General features: G+C 39.2%; 1 protein-coding gene across 1 annotated transcript; it reads right to left on the bottom strand.

Moving 5' to 3' along the window:
* Window positions 1-1359: 1359 nt before the first annotated feature.
* On the bottom strand, window positions 1360-18934 carry gsdmea (gasdermin Ea). The gene is made up of 10 exons (XM_053490408.1): window positions 18796-18934; window positions 8956-9163; window positions 8052-8247; window positions 6451-6616; window positions 2867-2987; window positions 2627-2761; window positions 2161-2487; window positions 1984-2076; window positions 1824-1894; window positions 1360-1666 (listed from the first exon to the last, which is right to left on the bottom strand). Exons 2-10 carry the CDS (start codon window positions 9161-9163, stop codon window positions 1418-1420), a joined length of 1566 nt encoding a protein of 521 aa, XP_053346383.1. The 5' UTR covers window positions 18796-18934; the 3' UTR covers window positions 1360-1417.
* Between the last annotated feature and the right edge of the window lie 1119 nt (window positions 18935-20053).

Raw genomic sequence — 20053 nt, 5'->3', positions numbered from 1 at the left:
TTTTCAATCACAACAGTGAGACACCAACTCCATGTCTAGATTCAATTCAATTCCATTCCATTTCCGAAAGACCAGGAAGCAAAAACTAGTGTCCAAGCAACAGTGGAGCTACACTGGAACCAGATTGTGGTCAGATGAGACAGGATGGCAATTCATTACAGGACACACACGTACAGTACACACACATTACAGGCAATCTGAGAACCAACTAGCTTTATCTGCATGTCTCTGGACTGTGAAAGAGCCGAAGCACCACCAAGCACGGGGAGAACATGAAAACTCCATGAACACAGACCAGAAGAACCTGGACCCTGGAGGTGCTGGGCAACCGTGCTAACCACTACGCCACCGTGCTGCTCTGAGAATCTCAATGAGATGAAATCGTTTGGAAGAGTCCAAGATCCCTCCACAAGTTAAACACTACGGAAAGGGACTGAGTGCGGCCGTGTTCACCAGGAGAGGCTCCACTTAAAACTGCATTTCAGGATGGCATTTTACTTTAGAATCTGTATTAATATATACATTTGTATCTGAAGGAATATTATCTTGTTCCAAAAGTCTCTGAACATAATTACAAAAGCACAAGGCTTAGTGTACCTATTCGCCTAAACCTCAAATGCCATTCATTGTATGTCCGGGTCTTTTTGCTCTTAATTCTAAACACTGTTATATAACAACATCCAGTTTTTAACTTGTAACTTTAGGTACTTTTAGGTTTTATAATAATAAAACATTTGTTCCCATTTCATTTATTTATCCACATTAGATCAAGACTTTTGCACAGTACTGTATATTGACTTAAAAACCTAAAAATTAGAGATTTGGAGATTAGAAACTTGTACATTTTGTGTATTTAAGCCATGCACGGGCAGATGTACATCTACATCACTGTTAGAGAATCCAAATAATCAGTCACAATAAAAAATCAACTGCTTTTAAAAAAAAAACAAGTTGCACAAAACAACACTGTAAAATCCATATTTTATTTAGTACATTACAATTAATATACATCACATCATGCAGTTGCTAAAATGTTTGTAAATTTTTTTATGACAATTATATTTAAAGTATTAGACTGAAAAAGCTGTTACGAGTAAAAATGTCTTATAAAAAAAACAATAAAGAGCCTTTATACATTTGGGTTATGAAGTTATTAGTAAAAGCCTTATAAGGAGTAAGCAGTGTAAATGCATTTAATTTACTAAAATAATTATTTGTATAAAAATATATCATCATTTAAAACAATTCCTAAGTTTAAACCATTATAAATATTAAAAACGTTATTGTATATTAAAATAAGTAAAAAAAAAAATCACAAACTATATTATAATTTAATACAGATAACTTGTAAAAAAAAAATGAATTTGTGTTGTTTGGTGTCTCTCGTCTCTCCTCGGGCTACAGTACGAGCCGTCGTTCAGATTTCGATGTCTATTTCACACGACTCATTGAGCAATGCGAGGCCATGAACGACAGCACACAGGACCAGAGGGAGAACTTTACTTCCACTTCCTATCTCGGCATACAGCTTGTTGTTGTCTCTTTTCAGTGTGATATTGGACGAGCTGAACATCTGCGCCATGTCCTGCGGCATCTCGCCATCCTCCAGGAGAAAGGGAAGATCACAGAAGGGAACTCCCTGGGAACCACCTATCAGATGAGTGACCTGACGAGGCAGAGCCGAGTTATTTTAGACCCAAAAATCTGTTAAAGCTTTACTTTGAGCTGAATTTACAAAAGAATGAAATAAAAATAATCCTCCCAGTGATATGCACGACACGTTCAGTAAGAATGGAGATAGAAAATAAAACTTTTATACTTACTAAATAATGCAGTGTATTAATTGTTTCTGAAGAGCAGGTCTGTAAGTAGACCAGGCCATCATTCGTCAGTTCTGAAAACATCAAAACCCAGAATGAAGCCTTCAAGGTCGAAGCCACTTCTCAGACCATAAGTATGTGTGCAGCCAGTGATCTCACTCACCTTCAGCCGCAGTGACCAGCGTGTGCAGGGCAGTCAGGAGTGCTTGTCTCTGAGAGGACGACTTTACTGATGAGCCGTTAGGGATGCTGAGATCTGAATAATAACCTTCTAGATCAGTCACTATCGAGCCCTTCAGTTAAATTCATATAGTGATCCATTGCAGTAATGTCGGTTTACCTGGTTTCCAATTGGCTGTTGGACTTTGACCTCCATTGTGATCTGGAAAAGATCCATTTGTCCCGAAGACGTCTGCATGTAGCCCGTCCGTGCTGTTCACCTCGGACCGTAGCAATTTAAATTTCTTAACGAGCTCATCTAATGTTTCAATCAAACAAGTGTGAGAATCATCCGACGACTCTTCATTCATTCTCTCCAGCTCCTCCTCTAAAGTACATAGAAGTTCCTCGTCTGGTAGAATCTCTTTAAAGAGATTTAACAGAGAGAAACGAGTTTCAGGTGGCAGACAAGTCAGTTCATGCAATGTCGTCTTCACCCGTGACAGCTCTGCAACACAGAAGAGCAGACAGCAGGTCGTCTCAGTGGCCTCCTCACACCTGATGGGCTTCTTCTTGGTCTGGGGCACGAATGTTTGGCAGCATGATTTGAAATAATTTCACAAAAACACACATGGACGGGTTTGTACCTTTATTCAGGGCAGTCAGTGACGATCCCTCCGTTACGTGTGTGAGTGCCCATGAACCGTCCACTTCTGAGCAGGTGTGAACTGGATGCTGATCGATGCCGTCAGCTGCCATCCCATCAGGACTTACACCCACTTCTGAACACACAAACACAGCCTGTGTACAGACTACATACACTTACAAACCTTTATTTATAAACAATAAAAAAGTAAGACACACACACACACACACACACTACTAACCATAGCGTCCATCATTTTTAATGTGCAGTTCGCTGACACTGTAGGCCAGCACAGTGTGTGGGGGGATCACAATAGCAACGTCTCTGGAGTTCTTTAGGGAGATGCTCTCGTTTAGCTGAACCTGAATACACCACACAGCACACACACACACACATACACACACACACACGTGTTAGGTTTAAGATCATCTGTGTTACGGTTTTAACAATGTAACCCATAACCCTATGCTCACCCCATATAACCCAGTGCCAAGCCCGGCTAGGAGAAATGGGAGGGTTGAGTCAGGAAGTGCATGCAGTGTAAGACCTGTTGTGTGTGGAACAGATGGTGCGCTGTGACGACCCCTCGACAGGAGCAAATGAAAGACAAAAAAAATGTGATCCCATCTCAGTTATGTGGGAAAAATAAGCATTTGGACAAAGTGACATAACTAATATTAATGATAAGTGTTATTTTTAATATTTGGGTGCAAATCTTCACAGTAAGCCACAGACACACAGACACACGCACACACAGACACACACACAGACACACACACAGACACACACACAGACACACACACACACGCGCACACACGCGCACACACGCGCACACACGCGCACACACGCGCACACACGCGCACACACGCGCACACACGCGCACACACACACACCATACTTTTCTTCTATTCCTTTAGGTACAAAATGAACCTGAAAGCTTCTGGCAAATGTTACTCTGGTCTTCGCCAGGCTCACCAGTGGTTTGTATCTAGTGGTTTTCTCCAGTTGTACTGTATTTATTGTTGACTTTGACACAGATACTGTTCTCCTCCCACCTGGAGGGTGTTCTTGCTCTAAACAACTTTTGAGAAGTTTTTCCAAAAATTGTGGTCTTAAAAGTTTTTAATGTGGTCTCTGGGCCTTATGGTGGACCTGAGGACCATGTCTTCCAACCGCTTATGGCTCACCAGTGCACTGTTTCTTTTAAAGAAGCAATAGTAAAACACGTGATTTGGGAGCAGCTAATGTCTGAATCACCGGCAGTGAGACACTTTGGGCCTCATACTGAGAGTTAACCGCAACAGATTCCAAATGTAAATGTTACACTTAACATCAAAGTTAGACCTTTTTAAATTTAAATTCAATTCCCAGTATAATGTGAGAGACACCTAACATGACAAATAAATATAAACATTCAGTGCCAAAGGAAAAAAATACTGAACAGTGACAAAGTAAAGTACAGTATAGAATAGTGTAGTGTAATTTAGTGTGGTGTAGTGTAGTGTAGTTTAGTGTAGTTAAGTGTAGTGTAGTGTAGTGTAGTGTAGTGTAGTGTAGTGTAGTATAGTTAAGTGTAGTGTAGTGTAGTGTAGTGTAGTGTAGTGTAGTTAAGTGTAGTGTAGTGTAGTGTAGTGTAGTGTAGTGTAGTGTAGTTAAGTGTAGTGTAGTGTAGTTAAGTGTAGTGTAGTGTAGTTAAGTGTAGTGTAGTGTAGTGTAGTGTAGTGTAGTATAGTTAAGTGTAGTGTAGTGTAGTGTAGTGTAGTTAAGTGTAGTGTAGTTAAGTGTAGTGTAGTGTAGTGTAGTTAAGTGTAGTGTAGTGTAGTTAAGTGTAGTGTAGTATAGTTAAGTGTAGTGTAGTGTAGTGTAGTGTAGTGTAGTTAAGTGTAGTGTAGTGTAGTGTATTGTAGTGTAGTATAGTTAAGTGTATTGTAGTGTAGTATAGTTAAGTGTAGTGTAGTATAGTTAAGTGTAGTGTAGTGTATTGTAGTGTAGTGTAGTGTAGTTAAGTGTAGTGTAGTGTAGTGTAGTGTAGTGTAGTGTAGTGTATTGTAGTGTAGTGTATTGTAGTTAAGTGTAGTGTAGTGTATTGTAGTGTATTGTAGTGTAGTGTATTGTAGTGTAGTGTATTGTAGTGTAGTGTAGTGTATTGTAGTTAAGTGTAGTGTATTGTAGTTAAGTGTAGTGTATTGTAGTTAAGTGTAGTGTACTGTAGTATAGTGTAGTGTAGTTAAGTGTAGTGTAGTGTATTGTAGTTTAGTGTATTGTAGTGTAGTGTATTGTAGTATAGTGTAGTGTAGTTAAGTGTAGTGTATTGTAGTTAAGTATAGTGTATTGTAGTGTAGTTAAGTGTAGTGTAGTGTATTGTAGTGTAGTGTAGTTAAGTGTAGTGTATTGTATTGTAGTGTAGTGTATTGTAGTGTAGTGTATTGTAGTGTAGTATAGTTAAGTGTAGTGTAGTATAGTTAAGTGTAGTGTAGTGTATTGTAGTGTAGTGTAGTGTAGTTAAGTGTAGTGTAGTGTAGTGTAGTGTAGTGTAGTGTAGTGTATTGTAGTGTAGTGTATTGTAGTTAAGTGTAGTGTAGTGTATTGTAGTGTATTGTAGTGTAGTGTATTGTAGTGTAGTGTATTGTAGTGTAGTGTAGTGTATTGTAGTTAAGTGTAGTGTATTGTAGTTAAGTGTAGTGTACTGTAGTATAGTGTAGTGTAGTTAAGTGTAGTGTAGTGTATTGTAGTTTAGTGTATTGTAGTGTAGTGTATTGTAGTATAGTGTAGTGTAGTTAAGTGTAGTGTATTGTAGTTAAGTATAGTGTATTGTAGTGTAGTTAAGTGTAGTGTAGTGTATTGTAGTGTAGTGTAGTTAAGTGTAGTGTATTGTATTGTAGTGTAGTGTATTGTAGTGTAGTGTAGTTAAGTGTAGTGTAGTTAAATGTAGTGTAGTGTATTGTAGTGTAGTGTAGTTAAGTGTAGTGTATTGTAATGTAGTGTAGTGTATTGTAGTGTAGTTAAGTGTAGTTAAGTGTAGTGTAGTGTATTGTAGTATAGTGTAGTGTAGTTAAGTGTAGTGTAGTGTATTGTAGTGTAGTGTAATGTGGTTAAGTGTAGTGTAGTTAAATGTAGTGTAGTGTATTGTATTGTAGTGTAGTGTATTGTAGTGTAGTGTAGTTAAGTGTAGTGTAGTTAAATGTAGTGTAGTGTATTGTATTGTAGTGTAGTGTATTGTAGTGTAGTGTAGTTAAATGTAGTGTAGTTAAATGTAGTGTAGTTAAATGTAGTGTAGTGTAGTGTAGTGTATTGTAGTGTAGTTAAGTGTAGTGTAGTGTATTGTAGTGTAGTGTAGTGTATTGTAGTGTAGTGTAGTTAAGTGTAGTGTAGTGTATTGTAGTGTAGTGTAATGTGGTTAAGTGTAGTGTAGTGTAGTTAAGTGTAGTGTAGTGTAGTGTATTGTAGTGTAGTGTAGTGTATTGTAGTGTAGTGTAGTTAAATGTAGTGTAGTTAAGTGTAGTGTAGTGTAGTGTATTGTAGTGTAGTGTATTGTAGTGTAGTGTAGTGTAGTTAACTGTAGTGTAGTGTATTGTAGTGTATTGTATTGTAGTGTAGTGTAATGTAGTTAAGTGTAGTGTAGTTAAATGTAGTGTAGTGTAGTGTAGTTAAGTGTAGTGTAGTGTAGTGTATTGTAGTGTAGTGTAGTGTAGTGTAGTGTATTGTAGTGTAGTTAAGTGTAGTGTAGTGTATTGTAGTGTATTGTATTGTAGTGTAGTGTAATGTAGTTAAGTTTAGTGTAGTTAAATGTAGTGTAGTGTAGTGTAGTGTAGTGTAGTGTAGTACCTTGGCAGGAGAGATGAGTTTAATAAAGGCACTAAAGCCTCCTTTTTTCAGTTGACTGAAGTTAATGGTGCTGTTACTAGTAGTGAAGATCCGCTCCTTCAGGAGAGTGAAGACCTGGTTTTTGCCTTGTATCTGTGTAAAAAGATTGTGCTGAAGGTCCAGTTTCCTGTAAAATCAGAACAAATGAACATCACCACACTACACACTGACCATCATTACAAATATTCACCTTGGATTTTAATAAAGGGTATTTCCATTAATCTTCTTCAGGATGTGAAAGGTGTTCTCAGTGTCACCCGGATGGCTTGTGTACATTTGACGTTTTAAGCTGTAAAAGTTTCCTTTGTGGCTTTGGGAGTATGTTAGGGATGATTGTGTTACTGCATGATGAAACGCCATCCAGTGAGTTTACTGATAAAATCCAAATTTAATTTCATTTTATTTTATTTTATCATGATTTTATTTAATCATGATCATGAACAACTCAGAATTCACTCTGCTACTCTGACAAGCAGGTGCACCATCAGTGAAGGTGCCTATGGCAGCCATACAAGGCCGACTGTTTACACACGAGGTGGTACTGTATGAGGTGGTACTGTATGAGGTGGTACTGTATGAGGTGGTACTGTATAAGGTGGTACTGTATAAGGTGGTACTGTATGAGGTGGTACTGTATGAGGTGGTACTGTTTAAGGTGGTACTGTTTAAGGTGGTACTGAATGAGGTGCTACTGTATGAGGTGCTACTGTATGAGGTGCTACTGTATGAGGTGCTACTGTATGAGGTGGTACTATATAAGGGTCTACTGTATAAGGTGGTACTGTATAAGGTGGTACTGTATGAGGTGGTACTGTATGAGGTGGTACTGTATGAGGTGGTACTGTATGAGGTGGTACTGTATGAGGTGGTACTATATGAGGTGGTACTATATGAGGTGGTACTGTATAAGGTGGTACTGTATGAGGTGGTACTGTATGAGGTGGTACTGTATGAGGTGGTACTGTATGAGGTGGTACTGTATGAGGTGGTACTCTGCAGGGCCTTTTGCCTCCACACTTTGCTCTTGCCATGCCAGTGATACAACTTCATTTTACTCTCATCTATCCACAAGATCGTGTTCCTGAACTCTCCTCATTATGATCCGTCAGGTAGATGTACTGTATGGGATTTTTCTATATTTTGTTAAGAATGCTACTTTCATCAGCTGATCTGAGATCTTCTTCACCATACCAGCTCACGAGTTCACTCCTCGTTCTTTATTTCATTCTCTAAATATTCTAAATAGTTGGTTTTAGTGACATTAGTTTAGCTAACATCACACACTGCTTTATTCTTCTTTTGAAGGCTTTCTTTAATGTTTTTGGCACTCTGGTCCTCATGTTCCAAACAGCTAAAGCAGACTGTAGAGCTCTGTTATACCTGCACTATAAAAATTATGAAAATACCCATTATTAAAATCTGAGTTTATTTTAACCAAATGTGAAAAATCTTGAGAACAAATTTATAACTGTGAAGAGCAGAGGCTGTAACCCTCCTTTTTCCCAAGCATTACGGGGGTATACATTACATACACTATACATTAGCTGTCCCTTTAATGTTACCTTTCTTTAGAGTTTTTTAGAAAGTGTGGTATAATCACACTTTCCTTATGGAGTTCCCCGAGAGATGATAAAATCTTGGATGATGCTTCTCCCTTAGCTTTCATGCTGACTCCTGGCATATCCACCTCGCCACATCCAGTAACACTGCCATTGTGTGTCTCTTCATATTTACTTACAAACACCTTCTTCTCTAGCTCTGAAAACAGCACAGACACACACATACACACACACACACACACAATCACTGACCACTTCATTAGTTATACATTAATAGCAGCAATTGAGAACCGTGAACTCATTGTCATGTTCAAGAAACCAGTTTGAGATGTTTCTACTGTATCTTTGTGACATGGCGTGTTCTTATGCTGGAAGTAACCAGGGTACACTGTGGTCATAAAGGATCAACATGGTCAGGAACAATACTCAGGTGAAAATCTCCTCTACACCATTACGCCACCTGCAGCCTATTGGAGTTACTGCTGCTTTTCTAGCAGCTAGAACCAGTCTGGCCGTTCTCCTCTGACTTCAGGCATCAGCGAGACATTTTACCCCCAGAGATCTGCCCTCACTGGATATTTTTCAGACCCTTCTCTTTAAACCCCAGAGAAGGTTGTGTGTGAGAGTCCCAGTAGATCAGCCCATTCTGAAACCCTCAGACCAGCCGTCTGGCACCAACACCCATGCCACATTCACAGTCACTCAAACCACCGTTCTCCCCCATCCTGATGCTTAGTTTGACCTTCAGGAGATCGTCCTGACCATGTCTACATGCTTAAATGCATTGAGTTGCTGCCATGTGATTGGCTGATTAGATATGGTGAGTGTACATACAGACATTTGGGTAAAGTGCAGTACGTTGTCAGTAGAGTCTTGTGTGTGTGTGTGTGTGTGTGTGTGTGTGTACCTGGTTGAATAGCCTTCCCCTGGAGCAGGTCATTCAGGGTGAAGTCTGTGGGCTTGTATTTTGGTCTCTGCCACAGCCACGTCGCCGGACACTTAATCACCACAGCAAGCGGCTTCAGTTTTACGGAATCATTTAGTCGGGAAACAGCAATCAGCGTGCCATCCTGGTCGGTCAGGTGAAGCAGACTACGTGTGGCCTTGTCAAACATCTGCTCACAAACACATGGAGTTCACGCCCGTGAGTCATGACATGGCTTGAACATTTCACGCTGGCGGCGGGGAGCAATTACTTTTGCACATAGTGACCCTAGATAGCTAGACAGGTAGTTTTGAACAGTTTTTTTCCCTAATAAATGAAATCATCATTTAAAAATTGCATTTGTGTTTAATCTAGCTTTGTGTAATATTAAAACTTGTTTTATTGATTTTAATAATTAAAAAAAAGTATGCTAAGTACGGTATATTAAATCCTAGCATGTAACACTTGGATTTAATTAAACCACTAGTTACTTTGCTACGGGGTCGAGAATCAAAATATGGGTTTATAAACTGCACTTCCGGTATTGCGCAATCAAGACAGGACAAGTAAAGACGCGACACAATAATCATATATAAACCAAACCAACGTGTATTAAACCAACAAACAAACAAACAAACAAACAAGGTGCACCAAAAACCAATATATACAAAATATATACAAATAGAAACAATGTGTATGGTGTATGCGGGTGTGTGAGTGCGTGTATGATTGTCCAGAGTTAATGATATTGCAGTGTGTGAAATGATGCACGGGAGAGATTGGCTCGGCCTCACCGGTATAGATGACGAATCCGGGAGCTCGAGCAACGGAACGAGAGGTGAATTGTGAGTGTCTATGAGGAATAATCCGACCGGGGAAAAGTACTCCTTTAGAACCATCAACCAAACTCTCTCTCAAAATAAACAGCGCGCTGGGTAAATCTCTCCGTCTCGAGCCACTTGCCGGTTCCGGCTTTATACCGGCACACGTGACCCGACGCCGCTTCCGGGTTCTCTCGCGCTGCGATCGCGCATGCTCGCGAGAGCACGAGGCTGAAGTTAGCTCCTTATTCGCAGCTTCCGATTCGTTTGGCTTCTTATTGCGCAGCGTCTCACTCTGTGGCTGATGTTAGCTCCTTATTCGCCTCGTTACTAACGGGAGTGTTCACGTTGGCGAAAGCTGCGCAGTTTATCAATAAAACGTTTTTGGTGGCTTAAACCATTCTGGCCAAGCGAATATGTACTATACCATACCTAGCAGGTACCCAACTATACAGTAAAAGTGAAATTGTCCAAGCCCAGATTGATTTTACACTTTAAATATCAAATGGAAATATGTCATTCTATTATGCACAATGGTGTGAATAAGAAGCCAGATTTCCAAGACCATTTTAGTAGCTTAAATCTCTCTGGGCCAGGCAAATATGAACTATACAACATCTAGCAGGTACCCAACTATATAGTAAAAGTGAAATTGTCCTGGCCCAGATTGATTTTACACTTTAAATATCAAATGGAAATATGTCATTCTATTATGCACAATGGTGTGAATAAGAAGCCATATTTCCAAGACCATTTTAGTAGCTTAAATCTCTTTGGGCCAGGCAAATATGAACTATACAACATCTAGCAGGTACCCAACTATATAGTAAAAGTGAAATTGTCCTGGCCCAGATTGATTTTACACTTTAAATATCAAATGGAAATATGTCATTCTATTATGCACAATGGTGTGAATAAGAAGCCAGATTTCCAAGACCATTTTAGTACCTTAAATCTCTCTGGGCCAGGCAAATATAAACTATACAACATCTAGCAGGTACCCAACTATATAGTAAAAGTGAAATTGTCCTGGCCCAGATTGATTTTACACTTTAAAAATAAATGGAAATATTTGACTTTTTAATTGTATTATTAAATCGACTTTTGAATTGAGAATTCGTTTTATTTCATTTTTTTTCATTGTTTTTTTTTTAAATGGTAGTGATTTTAATGTCAATTGAACTTTAGAACAGAATTTTCCAGCGTATCGAGCGCTCTGACTGATTAATGGATATGTATTAATTATTCAGCAATCACTATATTTTTAATATTTGCCTATCCCTTACTTGCTATATACACTCGCTAAATTATAAGTATGTTAGGAGAGTATGCTACTATTCAAACTGATACATTTTAATTATTTTATACAGCACATTAATGATAGTAAAAAATGTTGCACATAGCAATGATAACTAATAATAACATTTATTAAAAAATTACCCAAACAGGTATTAACAATACAGAGATGCACATCCAAAATGCAATGACAAACTATATGGGATTATCCTAAATTTTTTGACAGTAAACTAATTTAATTTTCATTGTATCTCTTACATTTTCCAAAAACACTAGCATGTCCTTCATTTTGGAGAAGACAAATGAAAAATTCACTAGAATATCTTCTTTTTCATCTTCTCCAACATTTTCTAGTGTGTCAAATTTACACAGGGCCTTCTCGGCTTCATCCTTGTTCATGTAAAAGAGGTGAAGCAACATTTCCACCGGAAAAGCTGTTTATTTTAATTGCGCCACCTCTCAGCTTCCAAAATGCACTGATATACTTGGTGACTTTAAAATCAGAAAATATATTAATCTCAACACATATGCAGTGATTAACACAGTGATTAGTTTACTGCTGATGTTGATGGCAAAAAAGAGAATAAAATAGGCTAAATTTCAGTTTGTTACAAAAACCTTAAACACTGTTCAGTCTATGGCAGTAAAACATTTAATCCCATTTCTTTTGTTCAATCACTGAATATGCTGAAGACAGGACAAACAAACACACAAACTAATTTAATTAGCATATATACTACATTTAACATATATTACACACATTAATATACATTATATGCATTACCATATATGGAGGCTGATCTGAATGGTAACCCACTTCTAAATTGTCCTGCTAAGATAACAGAAATAAAAAATATTAATTGTACAATTAGAAGCAAAATTAGACCTGGTAGTTTGTTGCTAAAATGTAAAAATGGTTGATAAAGTGTGTAAAGACATTAAAACATTTGCAAACTCTGGTCCGACACTGACTCTTGCAGTATGATGTATATTTTTATGTTACTAAATGCTAATTAGCTGTGTGGTTGTCTATCCTGTTTTCAGCATGCTAGTGTTTTTGGAAAATGTAAGAGATACAATGAAAATTAAATTAGTTTACTGTCAAAAAATTTAGGATAATCCCATATAGTTTGTCATTGCATTTTGGATGTGCATCTCTGTATTGTTAATACCTGTTTGGGTAATTTTTTAATAAATGTTATTATTAGTTATCATTGCTATGTGCAACATTTTTTACTATCATTAATGTGCTGTATAAAATAATTAAAATGTATCAGTTTGAATAGTAGCATACTCTCCTAACATACTTATAATTTAGCGAGTGTATATAGCAAGTAAGGGATAGGCAAATATTAAAAATATAGTGATTGCTGAATAATTAATACATATCCATTAATCAGTCAGAGCGCTCGATACGCTGGAAAATTCTGTTCTAAAGTTCAATTGACATTAAAATCACTACCATTTAAAAAAAAAAAACAATGAAAAAAAATGAAATAAAACGAATTCTCAATTCAAAAGTCGATTTAATAATACAATTAAAAAGTCAAATATTTCCATTTATTTTTAAAGTGTAAAATCAATCTGGGCCAGGACAATTTCACTTTTACTATATAGTTGGGTACCTGCTAGATGTTGTATAGTTCATATTTGCCTGGCCCAGAGAGATTTAAGGTACTAAAATGGTCTTGGAAATCTGGCTTCTTATTCACACCATTGTGCATAATAGAAGACATATTTCCATTTGATATTTAAAGTGTAAAATCAATCTGGGCCAGGACAATTTCACTTTTACTATATAGTTGGGTACCTGCTGTGTATTGTATAGTTCATATTTGCCTGGCCCAGAGAGATTTAAGGTACTAAAATGGTCTTGGAAATCTGGCTTCTTATTCACACCATTGTGCATAATAGAATGACATATTTCCATTTGATTTTTAAAGTGTAAAATCAATCTGGGCCAGGACAATTTCACTTTTACTATATAGTTGGGTACCTGCTAGATGTTGCATAGTTCATATTTGCCTGGCCCAAAGAGATTTAAGGTACTAAAATGGTCTCGGACATCTGGCTTCTTATTCACATTATTGTGCATAATAGAAGACATATTTCCATTTGATTTTTAAAGTGTAAAATCAATCTGGGCCAGGACAATTTCACTTTTACTATATAGTTGGGTACCTGCTAGATGTTGCATAGTTCATATTTGCCTGGCCCAAAGAGATTTAAGGTACTAAAATGGTCTTGGAAATCTGGCTTCTTATTCACATTATTGTGCATAATAGAATGACATATTTCCATTTGATATTTAAAGTGTAAAATCAATCTGGGCCAGGACAATTTCACTTTTACTGTATAGTTGGGTACCTGCTAGGTATGGTATAGTACATATTCGCTTGGCCAGAATGGTTTAAGCCACCAAAAACGTTTTATTGATAAACTGCGCAGCTTTCGCCAACGTGAACACTCCCGTTAGTAACGAGGCGAATAAGGAGCTAACATCAGCCACAGAGTGAGACGCTGCGCAATAAGAAGCCAAACGAATCGGAAGCTGCGAATAAGGAGCTAACTTCAGCCTCGTCGCGAGAGCTTACCCTGTGACCAACACTGTCAATGGGGACAAATAAAACCAAATCGGGCAAATTTACGAGCACAGGTGAGCCGCATTAGCTCCTTAATCCATTTCCCTGTTTGTTAAAATGCCCTTTTATGTGGCTGCGCTACATAGACCCCCCCCCCAAGCCTCCGGCGTCTTACGTCCGTAAAAGCGCTTTAGATTAACCACGTTCACCGTATCAGTTTTTTGTGGATTGCCCCAAGACACTGTAGTTGATTGGTCCTTTTTTGGTTTTTATTTCTGCTGGTCCCTCCCACTTGGGCGCTAGCTTGGCAGAAAATCTTTTCGCTGCGGAGGAGAGTGGGTGAGTTTTTATCCAAACTAGATCTCCCGGTTTAAAGTGCGCATCTTTTCTCCGGGCATTGTAGTATCTAGCTTGTTTGGACTGTTGTTGTTTTACTCTTTGTCTCACCTCCTCCGTGATAAGTCGTTGTCGGTCCAGTAGTGAGTAGGCTGTGTGATCAGGTGTTGGAGGGTGATTCATGAGCCTTTCGAGTGGCCCTTTTAGTTGCCGACCCAGTGTGAGTTCTGCAGCTGTCTTTCCAGTAGTTTCCTGTTGGGCTGTATTGATGGCGAATCTGAGCTCTGGTAACCATTGGTCCCAGTTTTGGTGATGGTCCCCGACGTATGAAGCGATCATTGTCTTCAGAGTTCGGTTAACTCGTTCCGTCAGGTTCGTTTGTGGGTGGTAGCTTGTAGTTAGCTTTTGGACGCTCCCCCAGGTTTGGCAGAGGTGTGCCAGCAGCTGAGACGTAAACTGTGGTCCTCGATCGGAAACTAGATATTTGGGGACTCCCCATCTAGTAAAGATTTCCTCTCTTAGTACCTTCACCAGTTTTGGCGTCTTTACATCCCTGAGGGGAAACATCTCCACCCATTTGGTGAAATAATCTACCACCACCAAAAGATATTCATTTTGCCTTTTACTTCGGGGAAAAGGACCCATGATGTCCAATCCCACGGTGTGTCCTGGCTCTGGAACCTCCGTGCTCTGTAGTAGCCCACTAGGTCTAGTGTTTTCTGCTTTATACTGTTGACACACACTGCAAGTTCTCACATAGTGCCAGACGTCTTTCCGCACCGTGGGCCACCATGCCACGTCTAGTAACCTCAGCAGGGTTTTTAGTTGCCCCAGGTGTCCTCCCAAGGGATTGTCATGATAGTAGTGTAAAAAGTTTTTTATTAATGACTGGGGGACAACTAGTTGAAATTTTTCTCCGTGTCTTACCGGTACCCGGCGATATAACGCCCCTGGGTGATGTTCGAAAGAGACCCTCTGCTCGCTTGTTCTTCGTGGCTGGTCTTTAGAGAGCAGCTTCGTGATGGTGGGGTCCTCATGTTGGGCTTGAGTTATCTCACACAGGTCGTTTGGTAAGTCGGATGAACATTTAGAGGTTGTGATGGCGAGACATGGAGCAGTGCCTACTTCTAACGGCGGGGGCGCCCGGGATAGCGCATCTGGTCCCAGATTTAAGCAGCCTTTTCTATGATGTACTGTAAAAACGAACTGTTGTAGGCGTAACGTCCATCGGGTGAGACGAGAGCTGGTTTTCGGGCAGTTGAAGGCCCATGACAGGGCGGCATGGTCGGTAAAGACCTCGAAAGCACGACCTTCTAGATAGTGCCTCCATTTTTCTACAGCCCAGACCACGGCCAAACACTCCTTTTCTGATGTGGAGTAATTCTGCTCAGCTCCTCTCAACGTTCGCGAGGCGTAAGCTACTGCTCGTTCTCCTTCTGCTGAAGTTTGGGTGAGGATGGCTCCCAGGCCCACTTCGCTGGCGTCGGTGTGCAATTGGAATGGCAGATTTAAGTTTGGTTGTATTAGTACTGGTGGGTTTTGAAGTGCGTGTTTGATGACATCCATACTGTTCTGGCATTCTTCGGTCCACTCCCATTTTACTCCCTTCCTTTTTAAATTATTTAATGGAGCTGTTATGTCTGCAAAGTGGGGAATGAACTTGTGATACCAGCCCGCGAGACCCAGAAAACGTTGAAGAGATTTTAAGTCTTGTGGGGGAGGATATTCTGCCACCGCCTTGGTTTTCTCCGGGTCTAACTGCACACCTTCTTCAGAGATGACATGACCGAGGAACTTCAGCCGCCTTTTGAAGAAATGACACTTCTTCATGTTGAGGGAGAGATTGGCTTGGGTGAGTCTGGAAAATACTGCGTTGAGATGCATTCTATGTTGTTCTAGTGATTGTAAGTAAATAATAATGTCATCTATATAGACGAAGCAATACTTTCCTCTTAGATCCGCCAAGACTTTCTCCATCAGTCGTTGGAACGTTGCAGCTGCGTTTCTGAGTCCGTAGGGCATGGACCGGAATTGAAACAGACCTTTGGTAGTGATGAAGGCGGTCTTCTCACAGCTGTCTCTCTCCATCTCCACCTGCCAGTAACCGGATTGCAGATCCAATGTTGAGAACCAGGAGGCGCCATCCAGTGATTCAATGATGTCGTGTATTAAAGGCATTGGATATGCATCAGGTTTGGTTTTGCTGTTCAATTTTCTAAAATCTACACAGAAACGGTAAGTCCCATCGGGTTTAGGTACTAAAACAACAGGTGACGACCATGATGAACATGAAGGTTCGATGATGTTGTCCTTCAGCATCTGGTCGACTTGATCTTCTATAATTTTTTTCTTTAAGGGTGATACTCGGTACGCTCTGGATCTAAATGGGGTGTCGTCAGATAAAGTTATTCTGTGTCTCTCTAATGCTGTTTTGCCCAAGATGTTGGAGGTGGTGCTGATAACGCCAAGGTCGCGGGTTCGATCCCCGTACGGGCCACCACTATGTAACACTTGGATTTAATTAAACCACTAGTTACTTTGCTACGGGGTCGAGAATCAAAATATGGGTTTATAAACTGCACTTCCGGTATTGCGCAATCAAGACAGGACAAGTAAAGACGCGACACAATAATCATATATAAACCAAACCAACGTGTATTAAACCAACAAACAAACAAACAAACAAACAAACAAGGTGCACCAAAAACCAATATATACAAAATATATACAAATAGAAACAATGTGTATGGTGTATGCGGGTGTGTGAGTGCGTGTATGATTGTCCAGAGTTAATGATATTGCAGTGTGTGAAATGATGCACGGGAGAGATAGGCTCGGCCTCACCGGTATAGATGACGAATCCGGGAGCTCGAGCAACGGAACGAGAGGTGAATTGTGAGTGTCTATGAGGAATAATCCGACCGGGGAAAAGTACTCCTTTAGAATCATCAAACAAACTCTCTCTCAAAATAAACAGCGCGCTGGGTAAATCTCTCCGTGCCGAGCCACTCGGTTCCGGCTTTATACCGGCACACGTGACCCGACGCCGCTTCCGGGTTCTCTCGCGCTGCGATCGCGCATGCTCGCGAGAGCTTACCCTGTGACCAACACTGTCAATGGGGACAAATAAAACCAAATCGGGCAAATTTACGAGCACAGGTGAGCCGCATTAGCTCCTTAATCCATTTCCCTGTTAGTTAAAATGCCCTTTTATGTGGCTGCGCTACAAGCATGCCAAAGCATATGTACTGTAGATGTTCTTGCAGACAGACTAATGATTAGTGTACTTTAAGGTTGCTATTAAGTGTATATTAGTTATAATTAAATTGTAAAAAAGCACAATTTTAAATGTATTAAGTTAACGTTTGTGTGCTAAAGTATAGTGCTAATGCTAAATGCATTTTCTACACTATAACATGTTTTTGTAAAGCATTACATCAGTAATTATGAGGAAGATTTTATTCATGAGTTCAACAGATTTAAGTTGCACAAGGTTACAAAAAAGCTAAAGCTCAGTTAAACTATAGCTTATAACAAAGTTCAAATAAGTGTGCTTTGGAATTTAGACAAACCTTTCATTTAAAGTATATTTTTATATACACTACCATTCAAAAGTTTTGGCACACTTTCTAACTCAAATTTTAATTTTTTTCTACATTGTAAAGGAATGCTGAAGGCGTCCAAGAAATGCATTAATCTCCTTTGAACAGTTAATGGTGAGATGTTTCTGCTACTTCTGCTCTGTAAAGACTTCATAACGCCTCTAATCTGAGGTGCTGTTAATTGGTCATTTTTTAGGCTGATAACTCTAAATGAACTTCTTGTCTGAGACAGAGGTAGGTTTTGGTCTCGCCCTCCTGGGACGGCCTTCATGAGAGCCAGTTTCATTATGGTGCTGGACGGATTTTGCAAATGCACTTGACACAATACTGTTCTTGCAAGAACTATTACAGAAAGGCCGACCTCTGTGTCTTAAAATAACAACTAACTGTTGTTTTTCTTGTTGTTACGTAATTACCTAATTCCATATGTGTTATTTTATAGTTTTGAAATTCTCAGTATTGTTGTAGAATGTAGAAAATAAATCACTAAACAAAAACAAAGAAATTTGCAAGTGTTCTAAAACTTTTGAACGATAGTGTATATAACACAATTACTTTGAAGTATGTTTAAAGTTTAATTTCAAAATTTGGTAAAAGCATGATGTTAGTCTACTTTTCATATATTAACTGATAGAACAACTTTTTGTTAGTATATTTGCAATAGTGTTTGTTAGTATAGTAATGTTTTTTTTTCCCACTGGAGAAGTGTGACAAATATGGCAAAAAAGATTTTTGGGGGCAAATACTTTTTTACAGCACTGTATATGTTTTATATATAACTGTATATATGTTTTATACACTACAGTAACGGTGAAACAGATGAGATCTGAGTCTATCTTCCCCTCAGACGTCTCATATGAAGTGTTCATGAGTAATTCAATTCAATTCAATTTTATTTGTATAGCGCTTTTAGCAATTTTCATTGCCGCAAAGCAGCTTTACATAGTCAAACGTCACATTTCCACCAGTAGGGCCAGACACTGCTTAAAGACTCCATGGAAATTAAAAAAGAAAAAAGAAAAGAACATTTTCCCTATTTTTGACCTACACACGACTATTTAAGTGTTCTTAAGGTTAAAAAAGATAAGTGAGAGACCTGATCACAGACTGAGAGAATATTTAAATTAGACTGTGAACTAATAACCTATTAGACGAATTGATACACTAACAGACCGCGTTACATACCGTGTATGTGTGTGTCCAGCTCCTCCCTCCTCTGATTCTGATGCAGAGACGATCGATAAACCCAGCAGCACCTCTGACTTAAAGCTGACTCTGACACCTCTGACCTACATCACTGCTTTCTTCAACAGTATGAGGTACAGCTTGTTGTATTTTCTGTATAAATAATGAAAGATTCACACCCACTTCTTGAAAAACAAGTTCCTCTTTTCTCCTTCCTCATCCATACAACCAAGCTTTCATAAATTTAATTTGGGATACGACATGTTCCTCTAACAAAACAATAAGTTTACTGTAGATGAAAACAAAAAAAATACACTTCCTCACCATTACATTATTACATTACATATTGATTAAATACATTATGATTATTATGGCCTACGTTCTCTTCCAGCAATTCAATCTCAGTTCTTCATAATATGGAACGATGTCTGGAACATTGCTTTGTGATTCTCCCCTGTACTGTTACACACTGTACTGTTACACTCTGCACTGTTACACTCTGTACTCGTACACTCTGTTACACTCTGTTACACACTGTACTGTTACACTCTGCACTTGTACACTCTGCACTTGTACACTCTGCACTGTTACACTCTGCACTGTTACACTCTGTTCTGTTACACTCTGCACTGTTACACTCTGCACTCGTACACTTTGTTACACTCTGTTCTGTTACACTCTGCACTGGTACACTCTGCACTGGTACACTCTGCACTGGTACACTCCGCACTGGTACACTCCGCACTGGTACACTCTGCACTTGTACACACTGTACTGTTACACTCTGCACTGTTACACTCTGTACTCGTACACTCTGTTACACTCTGCACTGTTACACTCTGCACTGTTACACTCTGCACTGTTACATTCTGTTACACTCTGCACTTGTACACTCTGCTCTGTTACACTCTGCACTTGTACACTCTGCACTGTTACACTCTGCACTGTTACACTCTGCACTGTTACACTCTGTTACATTCTGTTACACTCTGTACTGTTACACTCTGTTACACTCTGTTACATTGTTTCATTCTGTTACATTCTGTTACACTCTGCACTGTTACACTCTGCACTGTTACACTCTGTTACACTCTGCACTGTTACACTCTGTTACACTCTGCACATGTACACTCTGCACTTGTACACTCTGCACTGTTACACTCTGTTACACTCTGTTACATTCTGTTACACTCTGTACTGTTACAATCTGTTACACTCTGTTACATTGTTTCATTCTGTTACATTCTGTTACACTCTG

Source organism: Clarias gariepinus, chromosome 28, assembly GCF_024256425.1.
Source record: "Clarias gariepinus isolate MV-2021 ecotype Netherlands chromosome 28, CGAR_prim_01v2, whole genome shotgun sequence".
In the NCBI taxonomy this organism is placed as follows: Eukaryota; Metazoa; Chordata; class Actinopteri; order Siluriformes; family Clariidae; genus Clarias; species Clarias gariepinus.
This window is presented reverse-complemented; position numbering and strand designations above follow the sequence as displayed.